At 38.3% G+C, this 17,523-nt stretch overlaps 1 protein-coding gene across 4 annotated transcripts in view; it reads right to left on the bottom strand.

Moving 5' to 3' along the window:
• Positions 1-17,523, bottom strand: part of LOC141057281 (serine palmitoyltransferase 3-like) — a 165,436-nt gene that overhangs the window by 102,037 nt on the left and 45,876 nt on the right. The window contains exon 1 of one of the 4 annotated variants that reach the window (XM_073553822.1): positions 10,388-10,561. The exons of the other annotated variants lie outside the window; for them this stretch is intronic. Within the exon in view, the coding sequence (XP_073409923.1) occupies positions 10,388-10,414 (27 nt within the window). The 5' untranslated portion in view covers positions 10,415-10,561. Of the gene's footprint in view, positions 1-10,387; positions 10,562-17,523 lie in introns of those variants that run through there. 4 annotated transcript variants of the gene reach the window in all.

Here is a 17,523-nt window from a genome sequence, read left to right on the forward strand (position 1 = left end):
AGGAGAAAAATGGCAATGACTACCGGATAAGACATCAGTAGGTGAGTATACTAACATACTGACACTACATACACATATACACAGATTTGGAGTAAAAAAAAGTTATTGGGAATGCTTCTTTCAAAGGGCTATCCGGGACTATTTTATCTTTCCTATGTGTAGGACCGTGCACTGGACTACAAATCCTCAAAAGAGTAAGGGGTGTAAATGATGAAAGGTTATACTGAATATTGTCTCAGAAAACTAAATATCAATCTGCTCATCTCTCGCTGCTCCATAATATAATGCCTGCAGATTGGACAGCATTGTCATGGTGACAGATTCCCTTTAAAGTGAATCTGTCACCACATTTGACCTATCTAAACTATTAATATGGCCATACAGGTTACAGAATCCTGAAAAAGTCCTATTTGTGTGTCTCATATCAGATATCTTGTTGACAAATCATATTTTATCTCTTTATATAAATGGAGCTCTGGAGGCAGAGTTATCTTCCGGGCACCGTCCTCCCCAAAACCTGGAAGAAATCAAATGATTTCTTTATGAACTGATAAAAGATGATTTCTCAACAACAAGGCATCTGATATGAGACATACAGGCATCACTCTCCTCAGCATTCTACAACCTGTATGCCTGAAGTGACACATTCCCTTTAATGTCTTGTTTTAGTTTTCGTCATTGGACTGTCTCCTGTGTTTTATTGTCCGCACCTCTCTGTCTGGGGAACCCTGTCCCCCATACAGACTGGAGGATGTTGTTGGTGGCACGCACTATAAAACTAAACACACCCTTACAAACTATCCTATGGATAGGTCCTAATATCTCATTCCTGAACAATCAATGTGATGCCATCATGCTACAGTCAATTTTGAATGACACCAATCATTTTATCCTGTGGTGCACTAAGAAAGCGGGAAACAATTCAAACTGAATTGAACACAAAGTGCAATTCCACAATTGTTTTTTAAATTTTTTATTTACCAGATTCACTGTACAGTACAAATGACCTGGCAATATGATTCTCCAGGTCAGTCCAATTACACAGATACCAAAGATGTATAGTTTTATTTCTTATTTAAGAGGTGAAAATAAATTTGGAAATTTTGTAATATCAAAAAAATATTGCTTGTATCGCCCTTTTCCGAGACCCAAATGTTCAAGATTTGGGATTGTGTGGAGGTCTGTTTTTGTGTCCTTAGCTGATGTTTTTACTGCTACCATTTCAGAGTAGAGTAGATACCATGTTTTGATCGCCTATTAAAAAAACATAATTCTGGGGTTTAGATTTTTTTTCTTATGTTGTTTACAGATCAAATTAATTTATTTTATAGTTGATAGTTCGGACTGTTGCAAACGCAGCGATACCAAATATGTGCTTTTTTTTACTTGTTCTATTTTTATTGGGGCAAAAGGCTAGTAATTTGAACTTGTATTTTTTAAAACTTTTTTCCGCTTCTTACTGTATTTTTTAGTCCCTTTAAGAGACTTGAAGCTGGGATCACCTGAACACTAATACTATACAAAGCAGTGATTAAGCACTGCCATGCAAGGTGAAAAACAAAATCTCCTATGAACACCAGCGAAACGCTGGCTTTCTCAGGAGCATCATCATTACAGCACAGAGGTCTATGACGGCAACCAATTGGTGCCCCATGATCACATCACGGGTGCGTCGATGGGAGCGTGAAATGACAATGGCATTTAACAGGTTATTAGCCACGGGCTCCACTCCACTCCACCTGCAGCTGTTAAACAGCCAGGAGAAGATGCAGGCTCGGCTTGTGAGCCCGTCTCACAGTCAGGGACACGACATATGATATAAATGTATGTTATATGTCATGAAGGGGGTTAAACATTCTCCTTCCTCGCTCTCACAGTAGACAGACAGAAACTACCTGATTGAATCAGTGTCAATGGTGCTGTGAACGCTGGTCTTTGTTAGCCAGAATCTCTACAGAAACAGACAGAAAATTTGCTGCTTGGGTAAGATAATCATTTTATTTGTATTGTATTTCTCTCATTCTTTATTTAGACACTTTTCTCATTATCCACCATGTGGAAGAGAATGGCTGTAGTGATTCACCTGTTATGGAGTCACCTGCTACTCTGTCACATATTAAGTGAAGCTAATAAACAACGTAGAGCATTAACTTTTGAAATTCTAGATTAGAAATCCTAATTTACATACTAAGTGCACACAGGGGTGGACACTGAGAGCAAAGTCCCCCTGTGTGAGAACCGTGCACGGGCGTGCTCCTTAAGTAACGCATTATGCAACAACACATGTTGCACACTTTGGGCAAGCACCGCTCGCATGTCGCACAAGTGCACAGTGCACCTATCAGACTTATCACACAGACAGTGCATGCCTCATGTGAGCACATCACTCACATTGTATGAGCACGTTGCACATATTTCAGGCAAGCCTAGCGCTCATGTCACACAAGAACATCGCACCCATGCATTGGTCTCTAATTTGGGAGTATGTAGGGGGAGAAGGTGATCTACACCGCTCGGCTGTCTAATCTAGCTGCCTGAAATGTCTGCAAGGCAACAGCATTGTGTTGCCTCCTGGGAGTGGGATTCACCCATTCTCCAAGCCAGTTATCAAGTTGACAGCTGGTTAAGAGAAAATAAAAATCACCAGCTCTCCGCATTTCAGTTAGCCATTAAAAGGTATCAACCACTGAGGACTCTCAATTCTGACTATTTTTCAGCTCTCTGAAATCATTTGTTCTAGGGTCTTTTCAGCATTTTGTCAGGGCGATGTCAGCAGCGTAATCAGGTAATGATCGCGTGATCACACTGCTGTCACTCTTGTGCCGCAGAGGAGGAGGACAGTCGACAATAAGGTAAGCTCTTCAATGAAGCTAAAGGAGGAGAGAGAAAAATATGAGGGGACAGTATGGGGAAAGTGTGTAAGTCAAAAAAAAAGTGGGGGATGACAGCATAAGAGGAGAAAATTGTGAGGGCAAAGTATGGGAGGACTAGTGTGAGGAGACAATAGGGTGGACAAAAAGTGTGAGGGGACTGTATGAGGGGAAGAAAAGTGTTATAAGGCTCCTGTACACATTAAACTAACATCATATGAACCTCATTTATCAGCGGGATCGGCTGACAATCTGTGGAAGAGGTCCAATTGACTCCTGACAGATGATGATAAGCATCTGACATTTCCGATTTTGGACATATGATCATTTTGTTGTTATTTATGAGATCCCACAGCTAGAGGAGCCAGTCAATGTCTCTCATAGAGAACTCAGGAGCGCTTATCAGTACAAGCACCCCCTGTGTAAGGAGGAGTCGGAAGAGATAGCTCCCTGCTGAACCACTGAACAGCTATCTATACATTATGGGGCTCCATGCAGTGGATATTACAGAAGCGCAACACACTCAGCATGTGTACAGTTATCACTCGACAAACCACATCATAAGCTTACCAGTAAAGCAACCACAGTAATATAAATAATTACGACATCCTTTTGGAAGTGCATTGAGCAGCAAGGTGGTGTGCTGGTAAAAGGGGAAAAAAAAACAAAAAACTCTTTTAAATCTTCTTCCTGAGCGAGTGTGAACGAGCTGAGTGTGACCTGAGTGTAAGTGCGAACTGTGGTAAGTGTGTGACTTGAAATTCAGTGAAGAGGTATTTGGAAAACCTTTAACAAATACCTGTGTGAGTTGCTGAATTGTAAGTTGCTGAGTGCTTTCTACCTGTTCAATTTTTTCGGGGCTTTGGGGGATTGTTTAACCTATATTTTCTCTCTTCAGGGTTAATCTCTTATTTTACTATCTGTGTTTTTAAGGGTAAACTATATTGCATTTAAATCTTGAGGTGTAACTATATTCACAAGGGGTTAATTAAGGGTGGGAGTTCATACAGTAATTAAGGGTTTATAAGGGGCAGCTGGTTGGGGCTCAACTCCTTTTGGAAGTGCATTGAGCAGCAAGGTGGTGTGCTGGTAAAAGGGGAAAAAAAAAAAACTCTTAAATCTTCTTCCTGAGCGAGTGTGAACGAGCTGAGTGTGACCTGAGTGTAAGTGCGAACTGTGGTAAGTGTGTGACTTGAAATTCAGTGACTTTAGATTCAGGGAGTTTCCAAGGGAGGTCTTGCTGAATTGCTGTTATATTAATACTTTTTTTTTTTTTTTTAATTAATTTATTTTTGCTTATCTTATTGTCTGGTGCAATCCCCATTAGGATGTGCTCCACTATTGCCAATGCCATCCAGTGCACGTCTTGCCGCATGTATGAAATCCTTGAACAGCCGGTCGAGGGTGCATACTGCTGTGCAAGATGTGAGCACGTTGTGCATTTGGAAGCCCAGATACTGGATCTAAATGTGCAGCTGGCAACACTGAGATCCATAGACAATATGGAAAGGAGTCTTCTGCTCACTGAGCAGACGCTCAATGGGATAGATGAGGAGGGGGGGATGCTAGGTTGGAGCTGCAGGACAATGAAGCAGCTAGCTGGGTGACAGTTAGAAGGCGGGGTAGAGGGAAGAGCACCAGGGAGGCTAGTCCTGATCTGGCACACCCCAATAAGTTTGCTAAGTTGGCAGATGAGGGGAGTGTTAGTGCAGGAGTAGCACTGCTGCAGCAAGGCATGTCCTCTGAAAGCCGGAGGAGTGTCTGCTCCAGTAAGGGGGGAAATAGGAGAGCAGGGCAGGCCAGACAGGTTCTGGTAGTGGGAGACTCAATTATTAGGGGAACAGATAGGGCAATCTGTCACAAAGACAGGGATCGTCGAACGGTGTGCTGCCTACCTGGCGCTCGAGTCCGACACATCGCTGATCGGGTTGACAGATTACTGGGAGGGGCTGGAGAGGATCCAGCGGTCATGGTGCACATTGGCACAAATGACAAAGTTAGAGGTAGGTGGAAGGTCCTTAAAGATGATTTCAGGGAATTAGGCTGTAAGCTTAAAGCAAGGACCTCCAAGGTGGTATTTTCGGAAATACTTCCTGTACCACGTGCCACGCCAGAGAGGCAACGGGAGATTAGGGAGGTTAATAAGTGGCTCAGGAATTGGTGTAGGAAGGAGGGGTTTGGGTTCCTGCAGAACTGGGCCGACTTCTCAGTTGGCTACAGGTTCTACGCTAGGGACGGGCTGCACCTCAATGGGGAGGGTGCAGCTGTGCTGGGGGAGAAAATGGCTAGAAGGTTGGAGGAGTGTTTAAACTAGGGATGGGGGGGAGGGTATTCCTTTTATAGGAGGGGAAGACAGTGCAGATAGAGACCTGGGCTCAAATAATGACATTGGGGGTGGAGGTGGCATGGGGGGTGGGGTTAGAACAGTTAATAATTTAAGAAAGAATAGAGGTACAGAGAGATACATAAAGTGCATGTATACTAATGCCAGAAGTCTCGCCAACAAAATGGAGGAATTGGAGTTAATGTTGTTTGAACATAATTATGACATGGTGGGGATATCTGAGACATGGCTGGATGAGAGCCATGACTGGGCTGTTAATTTACAGGGCTATAGTCTGTTCAGAAATGACCGTACAAATAAGCGAGGGGGAGGCATGTGTTTATATGTAAAATCATCCTTAAAACCCATCCTTCGTGATAATATATATGAATCTAATGAAAATGTAGAGTCCCTGTGGGTGGAGATAAGGGGAGGGGGGAAAAATAATAAATTACTGATAGGGGTTTGTTATAAATCTCCAAAAATAATGGAAGCTACAGAGAATATCCTCATAAAGCAAATAGATGAAGCAGCGACTCAAGGAGAAGTCATTATTATGGGGGACTTCAACTACCCTGAAATACATTGGGGAACCAAAACCTGCAGTTCCAGCAAAGGTAATAGGTTTCTGACAACGATGAGAGACAATTACCTTTCACAACTGGTTCAGGACCCAACAAGAGGGGGGGCACTGCTAGACCTAATATTAACCATCAGGCCAGACCGCATATCAAATGTAAGGGTTGAGGGTCACTTGGTTAATAGTGATCACAAATTAATAAGTTTTCATGTATCCTTTAATAAGATGTGTAGTAGAGGGGTTACAAGGACACTAAACTTCAGGAAGGCAAATTTCCAACGGATGAGAGATGATCTTGGTGCAATTAACTGGGACGATATCCTGAGACATAAAAATACACAAAGAAAATGGGAGACGTTTATTAGCATCCTGAATAGGACCTGTGCACAATATATACCGTATGGGAATAAACATGCGAGAAATAGGAGGAAACCACTATGGCTAAATAGAGCTGTAAGGGGCGCAATAAGAGATAAAAATAAAGCATTTAGAGAATTAAAGCAAGTAGGTAGTGATGAGGCATTAACTAAATACAGAAGATTAAATAAATTCTGTAAAAAGCAAATCAAGACAGCAAAGATTGAGACAGAGAGACTCATTGCCAGAGAAAGTAAAAATAATCCCAAAATATTCTTTAACTACATAAATAGTAAGAAGCTAAAAAATGATAGTGTTGGCCCCCTTAAAAATAGCCTGGATGAAATGGTGGATGAGGATGAGGAAAAAGCCAATATGCTAAATGACTTTTTTTCAACAGTATTTACACAAGAAAATCCCATGACGGATAACATGATCAGGGTTAAAAATTCTCCATTAAATGTCACCTGCTTAACCCAGCAGGAAGTACGGCGGCGTCTACAAATCACTAAAATTGACAAATCCCCGGGCCCGGATGGGATACACCCCCGAGTACTGCAGGAATTAAGCACAGTCATAGATAGACCACTATTTTTAATCTTTAAAGATTCCATAATAACAGGGTCTGTACCACAGGACTGGCGTATAGCAAATGTGGTGCCAATATTCAAAAAGGGGACAAAAACTGAACTTGGAAATTATAGGCCAGTAAGTTTAACCTCAACTGTGGGTAAAATCCTGGAGGGTTTTCTAAGAGATACTATACTGGAGTATCTGGAGAAGAATAACCTCATGACCCAATATCAACATGGGTTTACAAGAGACCGTTCCTGTCAGACTAATCTGATAAGCTTTTATGAAGAGGTAAGTTCCGGACTGGACCAAGGGAATGCAGTGGACGTGGTGTACATGGACTTTTCAAAAGCTTTTGATACGGTGCCACACAAAAGGTTGATACATAAAATGAGAACAATGGGGATAGGGGAAAATATGTGTAGGTGGGTTAAGAGCTGGCTCAGGGATAGGAAACAAAGGGTGGTTATTAATGGAGCACACTCGGACTGGGTCACGGTTAGCAGTGGGGTACCACAGGGGTCAGTTTTGGGCCCGCTTCTTTTTAACATATTTATTAATGACCTTGTAGGGGGCATAGAGAGTAGAATTTCAATATTTGCAGATGACACTAAACTCTGCAGGGTAATTAATACAGAGGAGGACAATTTTATATTACAGGAGGATTTATGTAAACTAGAAGCTTGGGCTGATAAATGGCAAATGAGCTTTAATTGGGAAAAATGTAAGGTCATGCACTTGGGTAGAACGAACAAGTTGTATAATTATGTGCTTAATTGTAAAACACTGGGCAAAACAGTCACTGAAAAAGACCTGGGTGTATGGGTGGACGACAAGCTCACATTTAGTGGCCAGAGTCAAGCAGCTGCTGCAAAGGCAAATAAAATAATGGGATGCATTAAAAGAGGCATAGATGCTCATGAGGAGAACATAATTTTACCTCTATATAAGTCACTAGTGCGACCACACTTAGAATACTGTGTACAGTTCTGGTCTCCGGTGTATAAGAAAGACATAGCTGAACTGGAGCGGGTGCAGAGAAGAGCGACCAAGGTTATTAGGGAACTAGGGGGTCTGCAATACCAAGACAGGTTATTACACTTGGGGTTATTTAGTTTGGAGAATCGAAGGCTTAGGGGTGATCTTATTACAATGTATAAATATATGCGGGGACAATACAAAGACCTTTCTAATGATCTTTTTACTCTTAGACCTGTGACGGGGACAAGGGGGCATCCTCTACGTCTGGAGGAAAGAAGGTTTAAGCATACTCACAGACGCAGATTCTTTACTGTAAGAGCAGTGAGACTATGGAACTCTCTGCCATATGATGTTGTAATGAGTGATTCACTACTAAAATTTAAGAAGGGACTGGATGCCTTTCTTGAAAAGTATAATATTACAGGGTATATACACTAGTCTCCTTAATATTGTGTTGATCCAGGGAGCTAGTCTGATTGCCGTATGTGGAGTCGGGAAGGAATTTTTTTCCCCAATGTGAAGCTTACTGTTGCCACATGGGTTTTTTTTGCCTTCCTCTGGATCAACATGTTAGGGCAAGTTAGGATAGGATATGGGTTGAACTAGATGGACTTAAAGTCTCCCTTCAACCTTAATAACTATGTTACTATGTTACTATCCTATGTTAAATCGTGCAGATAGAAGGCTCCTCCCCATTTGATAGGCTCCGCCCATTGGCTGCGCTATGCCGCATTCAAATGGAATTGTGAACATCCCACGGCAACAGACTACCAAGTCTATTAAATAAGGCACAGGTATTCCTTATAAAATAGGATTTGTGAAGGCCCTCCTCCTCTCTGGTCTTTTGGATCAGTGTGCTGTCTGTGTGGGTCTGAAAATATGCACATTTTAATTAGATTTTGAAGGGGTCCTTCAGTAAAAAAACAAGTTATCATCTATCCACAGCTGAGCTACGACTGCTGCTAGTAACCCTTTAGATGACACTGTCAATCTCTGCCAAAAATATTTAAATGGAGTGGTTGATAACCCCCTGCAGCACCATTGCAGGACACCAATGGACTACTCTGGCAGTCAGGGGCCAGCTGAAGATCACTGTTGCTGTCATCTTGGTACTCCTGGGAAGCTCAGCCAAAGCCAGAGCTTCAAACGTGTCCCCAATTTTCCCTATAATATGCAATATAACTAGCAATCAAATGCTTGGAGGGTCAAGAATTAAAGCACCACTCCAGCATTTTTTATTGTACTGTTGGAGTGATGCTTTAAATGTAATGACCCTGCCCCCTGCCTCATAATCACCTGCCAACAAATTATCCTTTTCAAGCATTGCTCATGTTGGTCTCCGGCAAAAAGTGACCTGCCGGCAGCTCCAGTGTTTCATGGAGTGAACCAGAGGTCACTTTTCAATACAGCTCTAGGAGAGATTCGTTCTGGCTCTCACAGACTTGCATTGAGCTCTTGTGACGTAATTTCAGACTTCTGAACAGTCAGAAGTTATGGGCACATGATGGCGCTGTGGGACCGGAGCAGCGTCGGTAAAAGGTGAAGCCGCTGGAAGGCGAGTATAAGAACGGGGGCAGGGGGCTTACATTTAAAGTGCCACTCCATTGCTGAAACAAAACGTTGGCATGGTGTTTTAAGGAGACTAAAAATTTAAGGAAAAATTGAAAAAAAAAGAAGTTTAAAAAAGTATAAACATTCAAATCACTGCATTTTGCCTTAACAGAAAATAAAGAAATGTAAAAAAAAGAAAAAAAAAGCATATTGGGTATTTGGTATTGCTGTGTCCACATAAGTCTGAACTATCAAAATTAATATTTAATCAACCCGTATGCTAAGCACATAAAGGTAAAAAAAAATCAAAATGCTAGAATTATGGTTTTTTGGTTACCACTAGGGATGTGCTCGCCCATGGAACTTCGGGCTCTGGTACCCGACCCAAACTTTAGTCCAAAGTTCGGTTTGAGTACTAGAACTCTATCCGAACTCGAACCCAAGCTCCATTGAAAACAATGTGGACCCGAACTTTGGAGCTGAAAAATTCTCTCTCTCTGTCTTTTTCGAAGTCCATGTTCGGAGTTTAGCACTGGACACTAAGTCTCTAACAAAAGTGTAAAAAACATTATACATACTTCAAACTGGTATCAATCAAACCACGATCTCACCATAGAAAAGAACAATTCCTCACACAGCACCATTGACCAAAATATTGAAAAAATGGGTCTCGAAAGATGGAGGAACATGACACCATTTTTTATTTTGCCAACTTCTGAGTTGTTTTCAACACTTAAATAGAAAAAAAAACTATACAAGTTTGGTATCGCCATAATCATACTGATCTGGAGAATCATGTGTCCGGGTCATTTTTACCACGCAATGAATACCATAAAATCAAAACCCAAAAATCAATGAATGATGTCTTTCAAAACTACAACGCATCCCCTCAAAAAACAAAAAAACAGAAAAAAATCTTAAGCCTTTATACTGCTATGTAAACAGAAAAATAGCAAAGTTATGGTTTTTGGAAAGAAAGAGGGAAAAACGTAAATAGAAGAATTAAAAATTGGCTGCAGAGGCATAAGGTTAAGGAGATGTGCTATGACTGACCATATACACTTAATGTAGCATTGCTACATTTTATCCAAAATAATTTTTATCAAGCATAATAAAAACTTAACAGGTAGGATTAGTTTAGAACTATGTTACCTTTATGAGCTGATCTGTCTTTGCCATTCTCCTGGCCCTCCTCAGCCGGAATGATTGCTTGTCAGTCTGGATTATTCCTGTGCTAGACTCTGGACATTGTCATCTTTGCTTTATATATCCTCGCTAGTCTCGAGACTTATCACAACTGTCTTCACCGGTAGTGAACCAGCAACTGCCATCTGTACCTTAGCAAATCAACATTCAGCCTGTTTGCCTGGGCTGCCCAGTACCTGGCACTGCTATTTACAAATGTTAGCTTGGCATACAGCCCAGCCATAAGGAAGTGGAACTCTGGAACCATAACTGGCAGTAAGACCCGTAATCAGCATTCTTTAAAAATGCATCAAAAACACCAGTGTGTAAAAGAAAAAAGTTATCCCGAAAACATTACATTGCACAATACAACATATTTCCCTCCTGTAGATGAAGTCTGCAGATTGGCAGACCTGGATTCTCATCTATCAGAAAACATTGGAGTCTCTTAGCCTGGTATGGTTATTAGTAGATGAATTTCCACAATGTTTGTTCTCTTTTTTGCAGCTCACCACTAGTATAATCTGTAGGTTGTGTTTTTTGGCTTCTTGTCTGGGTGACCAGGATTTAATCGAACGAGTGCTATCCTTGGTTTTGACAGATTGCGCTCATGCCCATGTTATTCTATGGGGTCGTGCACTGTACATGCCAAATTTTTTCTTCACGCCGAATGGCCAAGGAAAAAAAATTGCAGCATGAATGAATGATTTGTCTCGGAGAATCAGACGGCACGCCACAATTTATGTCTATGGATCCGTGAAAAATAATGGGACTGCACTCAGATGACATCAGACTGCTGTCCGATTTTAAAGGACTGAAATAATGGAGAAGGCGGAGAAACTTTTTTTTTTCCTCCCCACCTTCGAGAAAATCGGATCCCACTTTGATCAGACCCTGATCACACTCTGATCAGAGTCTGGTTAGCATAATCAGACCGTTTTTGTCAGATGGGGAGTAACCGGTCATCTACACCTAGCCTTAAGGGGACATGTATAGGAGCCCTGTTCTCCAGATCAATGGGCATCCTAGTAGATGAAACCCCACCTATCCTTTGTATAATAATGACACTGCGCAACAAATTTCAGGGAAGTTCTGGTCCCCTGAGAAAATTTGCATCTCATAGATTTTGATATGCTGAACACTAATATGTGCTCCAGACGTCTGTATCACGTAAGGTTTTTAAGAAACAACAGTTTATAGTCTACATTATGAGCTTTATATTAGGTCCATTATTCTGTATGGAGCGCCACATGGGATCCATTATTCAGAGTGGCTCTGTAAGAAGCATTTCAAGGTCCTGGCGTGGCTTAGGCTAGTTTCACACTAGCGTTTAGCGCTGTGCTTCGTGCGCAATAGAATCGCATGCAAAAAACGCATCATGCGTTTTGTATGCGTTTGCTTTTTTAGGCGCATGCGTTTTAACCAGTTTCTAGCCATGTTAACTCTTAAAACGCATGCGATTTAAAATGCAGGCATGCGCATGTCCATGCGCACGCCTGCGTTCCCATAGACTAATGTGATTTTTTTGCGCATTCCGTGCGCAAGCATGCGCATGCGTTTTTTTGAGGCAGGTTGGACGGACCAAAAATGCAACAGTTTGCATCTGGCGTGCCTGGGCGCGCACTACAAAAAACGCATGTGCACGAAAACGCATACGACCATGTGCCCCCATGTTAAAGATAGGGGCACAGGACGCATGTGCATGGACACGCATGAAGCGCAGCGCTAAAAAACGCTATTGTGAAACCAGCCTTAGCCAGTCTTTAGACCTGAACCCAATAGAAAATGTTTGGAGGGAGCTGAAACTCCAATTTGCTCAATGACAGCCCCGAAAACTGAGAGATCTGGAGAAGATCTGTATGGAGGAGTAGGTCAAGAACTACAGGAAGCGTCTGACCTCTGTAATTGTAAGCAAAGGTTTCTGTACTAAATATTAAGTTCTGTTTTTCTATTATATCACTTATTGCATGAAATAAAGTGTAAGTTAATTATGTAAAAATCATACAATGTTATTTAGTATTATAGTAGTTATATTCTTTCACTTAGGAGCAGTATTATAGTAGTTATATTCTTGTACATAGTGGCAGTATTATAGTAGTTATATTCTTGAACACAGGAGGCAGTATTATAGTAGTTATATTCTTGTACATAGGGGGCAGTATTATAGTAGTTATATTCTTGAACACAGGAGGCAGTATTATAGTCATTTTATTCTTTCACTTAGGAGCAGAATTATAGTAGCTATATTCATGTACATAATGGCAGTGTTATATTTGTTGTATTCCTGCACATAGGAGCCGTATTATAGTAGTTATATTCTTGTACATAGGAGCAGTATTATAGTAGTTATATTCTTGTACATAGGGGGCAGTATTATAGTAGTTATATTCTTGTACATAGGGGGCAGTATTATAGTAGTTATATTCTTGTACATAGGAGCAGTATTATAGTAGGTATATTCTTGTACATAGGAGCAGTATTAAAGTAGTTATATTCTTGTACATAGGAGCAGTATTAAAGTAGTTATATTCTTGTACATAGGAGCAGTATTATAGTAGTTATATTCTTGTACATAGGAGCAGTGTTATAGTAGTTATATTCTTGTACATAGGAGCAGTATTATAGTAGTTATATTCTTGTACATAGTGGCAGTATTATAGTAGTTATATTCTTGTACATAGTGGCAGTATTATAGTAGTTATATTCTTGTACATAGTGGCAGTATTATAGTAGTTATATTCTTATATATAGAAGCAGTATTATAGTAGTTATATTCTTGTACATAGGGGCAGTATTATTGTAGTTATATTCTTGTACATGGGAGCAGTATTGTAGTAGTTATATTCTTGTACATAGGAGCAGTATTATAGTAGTTATATTCTTGTACATAGGAGCAGTATTATAGTAGTTATAGTCTTGTACATAGGAGCAGTATTATAGTAGTTATATTCTTGTACATAGTGGCAGTATTATAGTAGTGGTTTATTCTTGTACATAGGAGCAGTATTATAGTACTTATATTCTTGTACATAGGAGCAGTATTATAGTAGTTATATTCTTGTACATAGTGGCAGTATTATAGTAGTGGTTTATTCTTGTACATAGGAGCAGTATTATAGTAGTTATATTCTTGTACATAGGAGCAGTATTATAGTAGTTATATTCTTGTACATAGTGGCAGTATTATAGTAGTTATATTCTTGTACATAGGAGCAGTATTATAGTAGTTATATTCTTGAACACAGGAGGCAGTATTATAGTAGTTATATTCTTGTACATAGGGGGCAGTATTATAGTAGTTATATTCTTGAACACAGGAGGCAGTATTATAGTCGTTTTATTCTTTCACTTAGGAGCAGAATTATAGTAGCTATATTCATGTACATAATGGCAGTGTTATATTTATTGTATTCCTGCACATAGGAGCCGTATTATAGTAGTTATATTCTTGTACATAGGAGCAGTATTATAGTAGTTATATTCTTGTACATAGGAGCAGTATTATAGTAGTTATATTCTTGTACATAGGAGCAGTATTATAGTAGTTATATTCTTGTACATAGGAGCAGTATTATAGTAGTTATATTCTTGTACATAGGAGCCGTATTATAGTAGTTATATTCTTGTACATAGGAGCAGTATTATAGTAGTTATATTCTTGTACATAGGAGCAGTATTATAGTAGTTATATTCTTGTACATAGGAGCAGTATTATAGTAGTTATATTCTTGTACATAGGAGCAGTGTTATAGTAGTTATATTCTTGTACATAGGAGCAGTATTATAGTAGTTATAGTCTTGTACATAGGAGCAGTATTATAGTAGTTATATTCTTGTACATAGGAGCAGTATTATAGTAGTTATATTCTTGTACATAGGAGCAGTATTATAGTAGTTATATTCTTGTACATAGTGGCAGTATTATAGTAGTGGTTTATTCTTGTACATAGGAGCAGTATTATAGTACTTATATTCTTGTACATAGGGGCAGTATTATAGTAGTTATATTCTTGTACATAGGAGCAGTATTATAGTAGTTATATTCTTGTACATAGGAGCAGTATTATAGTAGTTATATTCTTGTACATAGGAGCAGTGTTATAGTAGTTATAGTCTTGTACATAGGAGCAGTATTATAGTAGTTATATTCTTGTACATAGGAGCAGTATTATAGTAGTTATATTCTTGTACATAGGAGCAGTATTATAGTAGTTATATTCTTGTACATAGTGGCAGTATTATAGTAGTGGTTTATTCTTGTACATAGGAGCAGTATTATAGTACTTATATTCTTGTACATAGGGGCAGTATTATAGTAGTTATATTCTTGTACATAGTGGCAGTATTATAGTAGTGGTTTATTCTTGTACATAGGAGCAGTATTATAGTAGTTATATTCTTGTACATAGGAGCAGTATTATAGTAGTTATATTCTTGTACATAGTGGCAGTATTATAGTAGTTATATTCTTGTACATAGGAGCAGTATTATAGTAGTTATATTCTTGTACATAGTGGCAGTATTATAGTAGTTATATTCTTGTACATAGGAGCAGTGTTATAGTAGTTATATTCTTGTACATAGGAGCAGTATTATAGTAGTTATATTCTTGTACATAGGAGCAGTATTATAGTAGTTATATTCTTGTACATAGTGGCAGTATTATAGTAGTTATATTCTTGTACATAGGGGCAGTATTATTGTAGTTATATTCTTGTACATGGGAGCAGTATTGTAGTAGTTATATTCTTGTACATAGGAGCAGTATTATAGTAGTTATATTCTTGTACATAGGAGCAGTATTATAGTAGTTATAGTCTTGTACATAGGAGCAGTATTATAGTAGTTATAGTCTTGTACATAGGAGCAGTATTATAGTAGTTATATTCTTGTACATAGGAGCAGTATTATAGTAGTTATATTCTTGTACATAGGAGCAGTATTATAGTAGTTATATTCTTGTACATAGGAGCAGTATTATAGTAGTTATATTCTTGTACATAGTGGCAGTATTATAGTAGTTATATTCTTGTACATAGGAGCAGTATTATAGTAGTTATATTCTTGTACATAGTGGCAGTATTATAGTAGTTATATTCTTGTACATAGGAGCAGTATTATAGTAGTTATATTCTTGTACATAGGAGCAGTATTATAGTAGTTATATTCTTGTACATAGTGGCAGTATTATAGTAGTGGTTTATTCTTGTACATAGGAGCAGTATTATAGTAGTTATATTCTTGTACATAGGAGCAGTATTATAGTAGTTATATTCTTGTACATAGGAGCAGTATTATAGTAGTTATAGTCTTGTACATAGGAGCAGTATTATAGTAGTTATATTCTTGTACATAGTGGCAGTATTATAGTAGTGGTTTATTCTTGTACATAGGAGCAGTATTATAGTAGTTATATTCTTGTACATAGGAGCAGTATTATAGTAGTTATATTCTTGTACATAGTGGCAGTATTATAGTAGTGGTTTATTCTTGTACATAGGAGCAGTATTATAGTAGTTATATTCTTGTACATAGGAGCAGTATTATAGTAGTTATATTCTTGTACATAGGAGCAGTATTATAGTAGTTATAGTCTTGTACATAGGAGCAGTATTATAGTAGTTATAGTCTTGTACATAGTGGCAGTATTATAGTAGTGGTTTATTCTTGTACATAGGAGCAGTATTATAGTACTTATATTCTTGTACATAGGAGCAGTATTATAGTAGTTATATTCTTGTACATAGTGGCAGTATTATAGTAGTGGTTTATTCTTGTACATAGGAGCAGTATTATAGTACTTATATTCTTGTACATAGGAGCAGTATTATAGTAGTTATATTCTTGTACATAGTGGCAGTATTATAGTAGTGGTTTATTCTTGTACATAGGAGCAGTATTATAGTAGTTATATTCTTGTACATAGGAGCAGTGTTATAGTAGTTATATTCTTGTACATAGGAGCAGTATTATAGTAGTTATATTCTTGTACATAGGAGCAGTATTATAGTAGTTATATTCTTGTACATAGTGGCAGTATTATAGTAGTTATATTCTTGTACATAGTGGCAGTATTATAGTAGTTATATTCTTGTACATAGGGGCAGTATTATTGTAGTTATATTCTTGTACATGGGAGCAGTATTGTAGTAGTTATATTCTTGTACATAGGAGCAGTATTATAGTAGTTATATTCTTGTACATAGGAGCAGTATTATAGTAGTTATATTCTTGTACATAGGAGCAGTATTATAGTAGTTATATTCTTGTACATAGTGGCAGTATTATAGTAGTGGTTTATTCTTGTACATAGGAGCAGTATTATAGTAGTTATATTCTTGTACATAGGAGCAGTATTATAGTAGTTATATTCTTGTACATAGGAGCAGTATTATAGTAGTTATAGTCTTGTACATAGGGGCAGTATTATAGTAGTTATATTCTTGTACATAGGAGCAGTATTATAGTAGTTATATTCTTGTACATAGTGGCAGTATTATAGTAGTGGTTTATTCTTGTACATAGGAGCAGTATTATAGTAGTTATATTCTTGTACATAGGAGCAGTATTATAGTAGTTCTATTCTTGTACATAGGAGCAGTATTATAGTAGTTATAGTCTTGTACATAGGAGCAGTATTATAGTAGTTATATTCTTGTACATAGTGGCAGTATTATAGTAGTGGTTTATTCTTGTACATAGGAGCAGTATTATAGTACTTTTATTCTTGTACATAGGGGCAGTATTATAGTAGTTATATTCTTGTACATAGGGGCAGTATTATAGTAGTTATATTATTGTACATAGGGGGCAGTATTATAGTAGTTATATTCTTGTACATAGGGGACAGTATTATAGTAGTTATATTCTTGTACATAGGAGCAGTATTATAATAGTTATATTCTTGTACATAGTGGCAGTATTATAGTTATATTCTTGTACATAGGAGCAGTACTATAGTAGTTATATTCTTGTACATAGGAGCAGTATTATAGTAGTTATATTCTTGTACATAGGAGCAGTATTATAGTAGTTATATTCTTGTGCATAGTGGCAGTATTATAGTAGTGGTTTATTCTTGTACATAGGAGCAGTATTATAGT

This window comes from Dendrobates tinctorius, unplaced genomic scaffold (assembly GCF_039654945.1).
Source record: "Dendrobates tinctorius isolate UK_male_01 unplaced genomic scaffold, ASM3965494v1 ptg000203l, whole genome shotgun sequence".
Taxonomy (NCBI): Eukaryota; Metazoa; Chordata; class Amphibia; order Anura; family Dendrobatidae; genus Dendrobates; species Dendrobates tinctorius.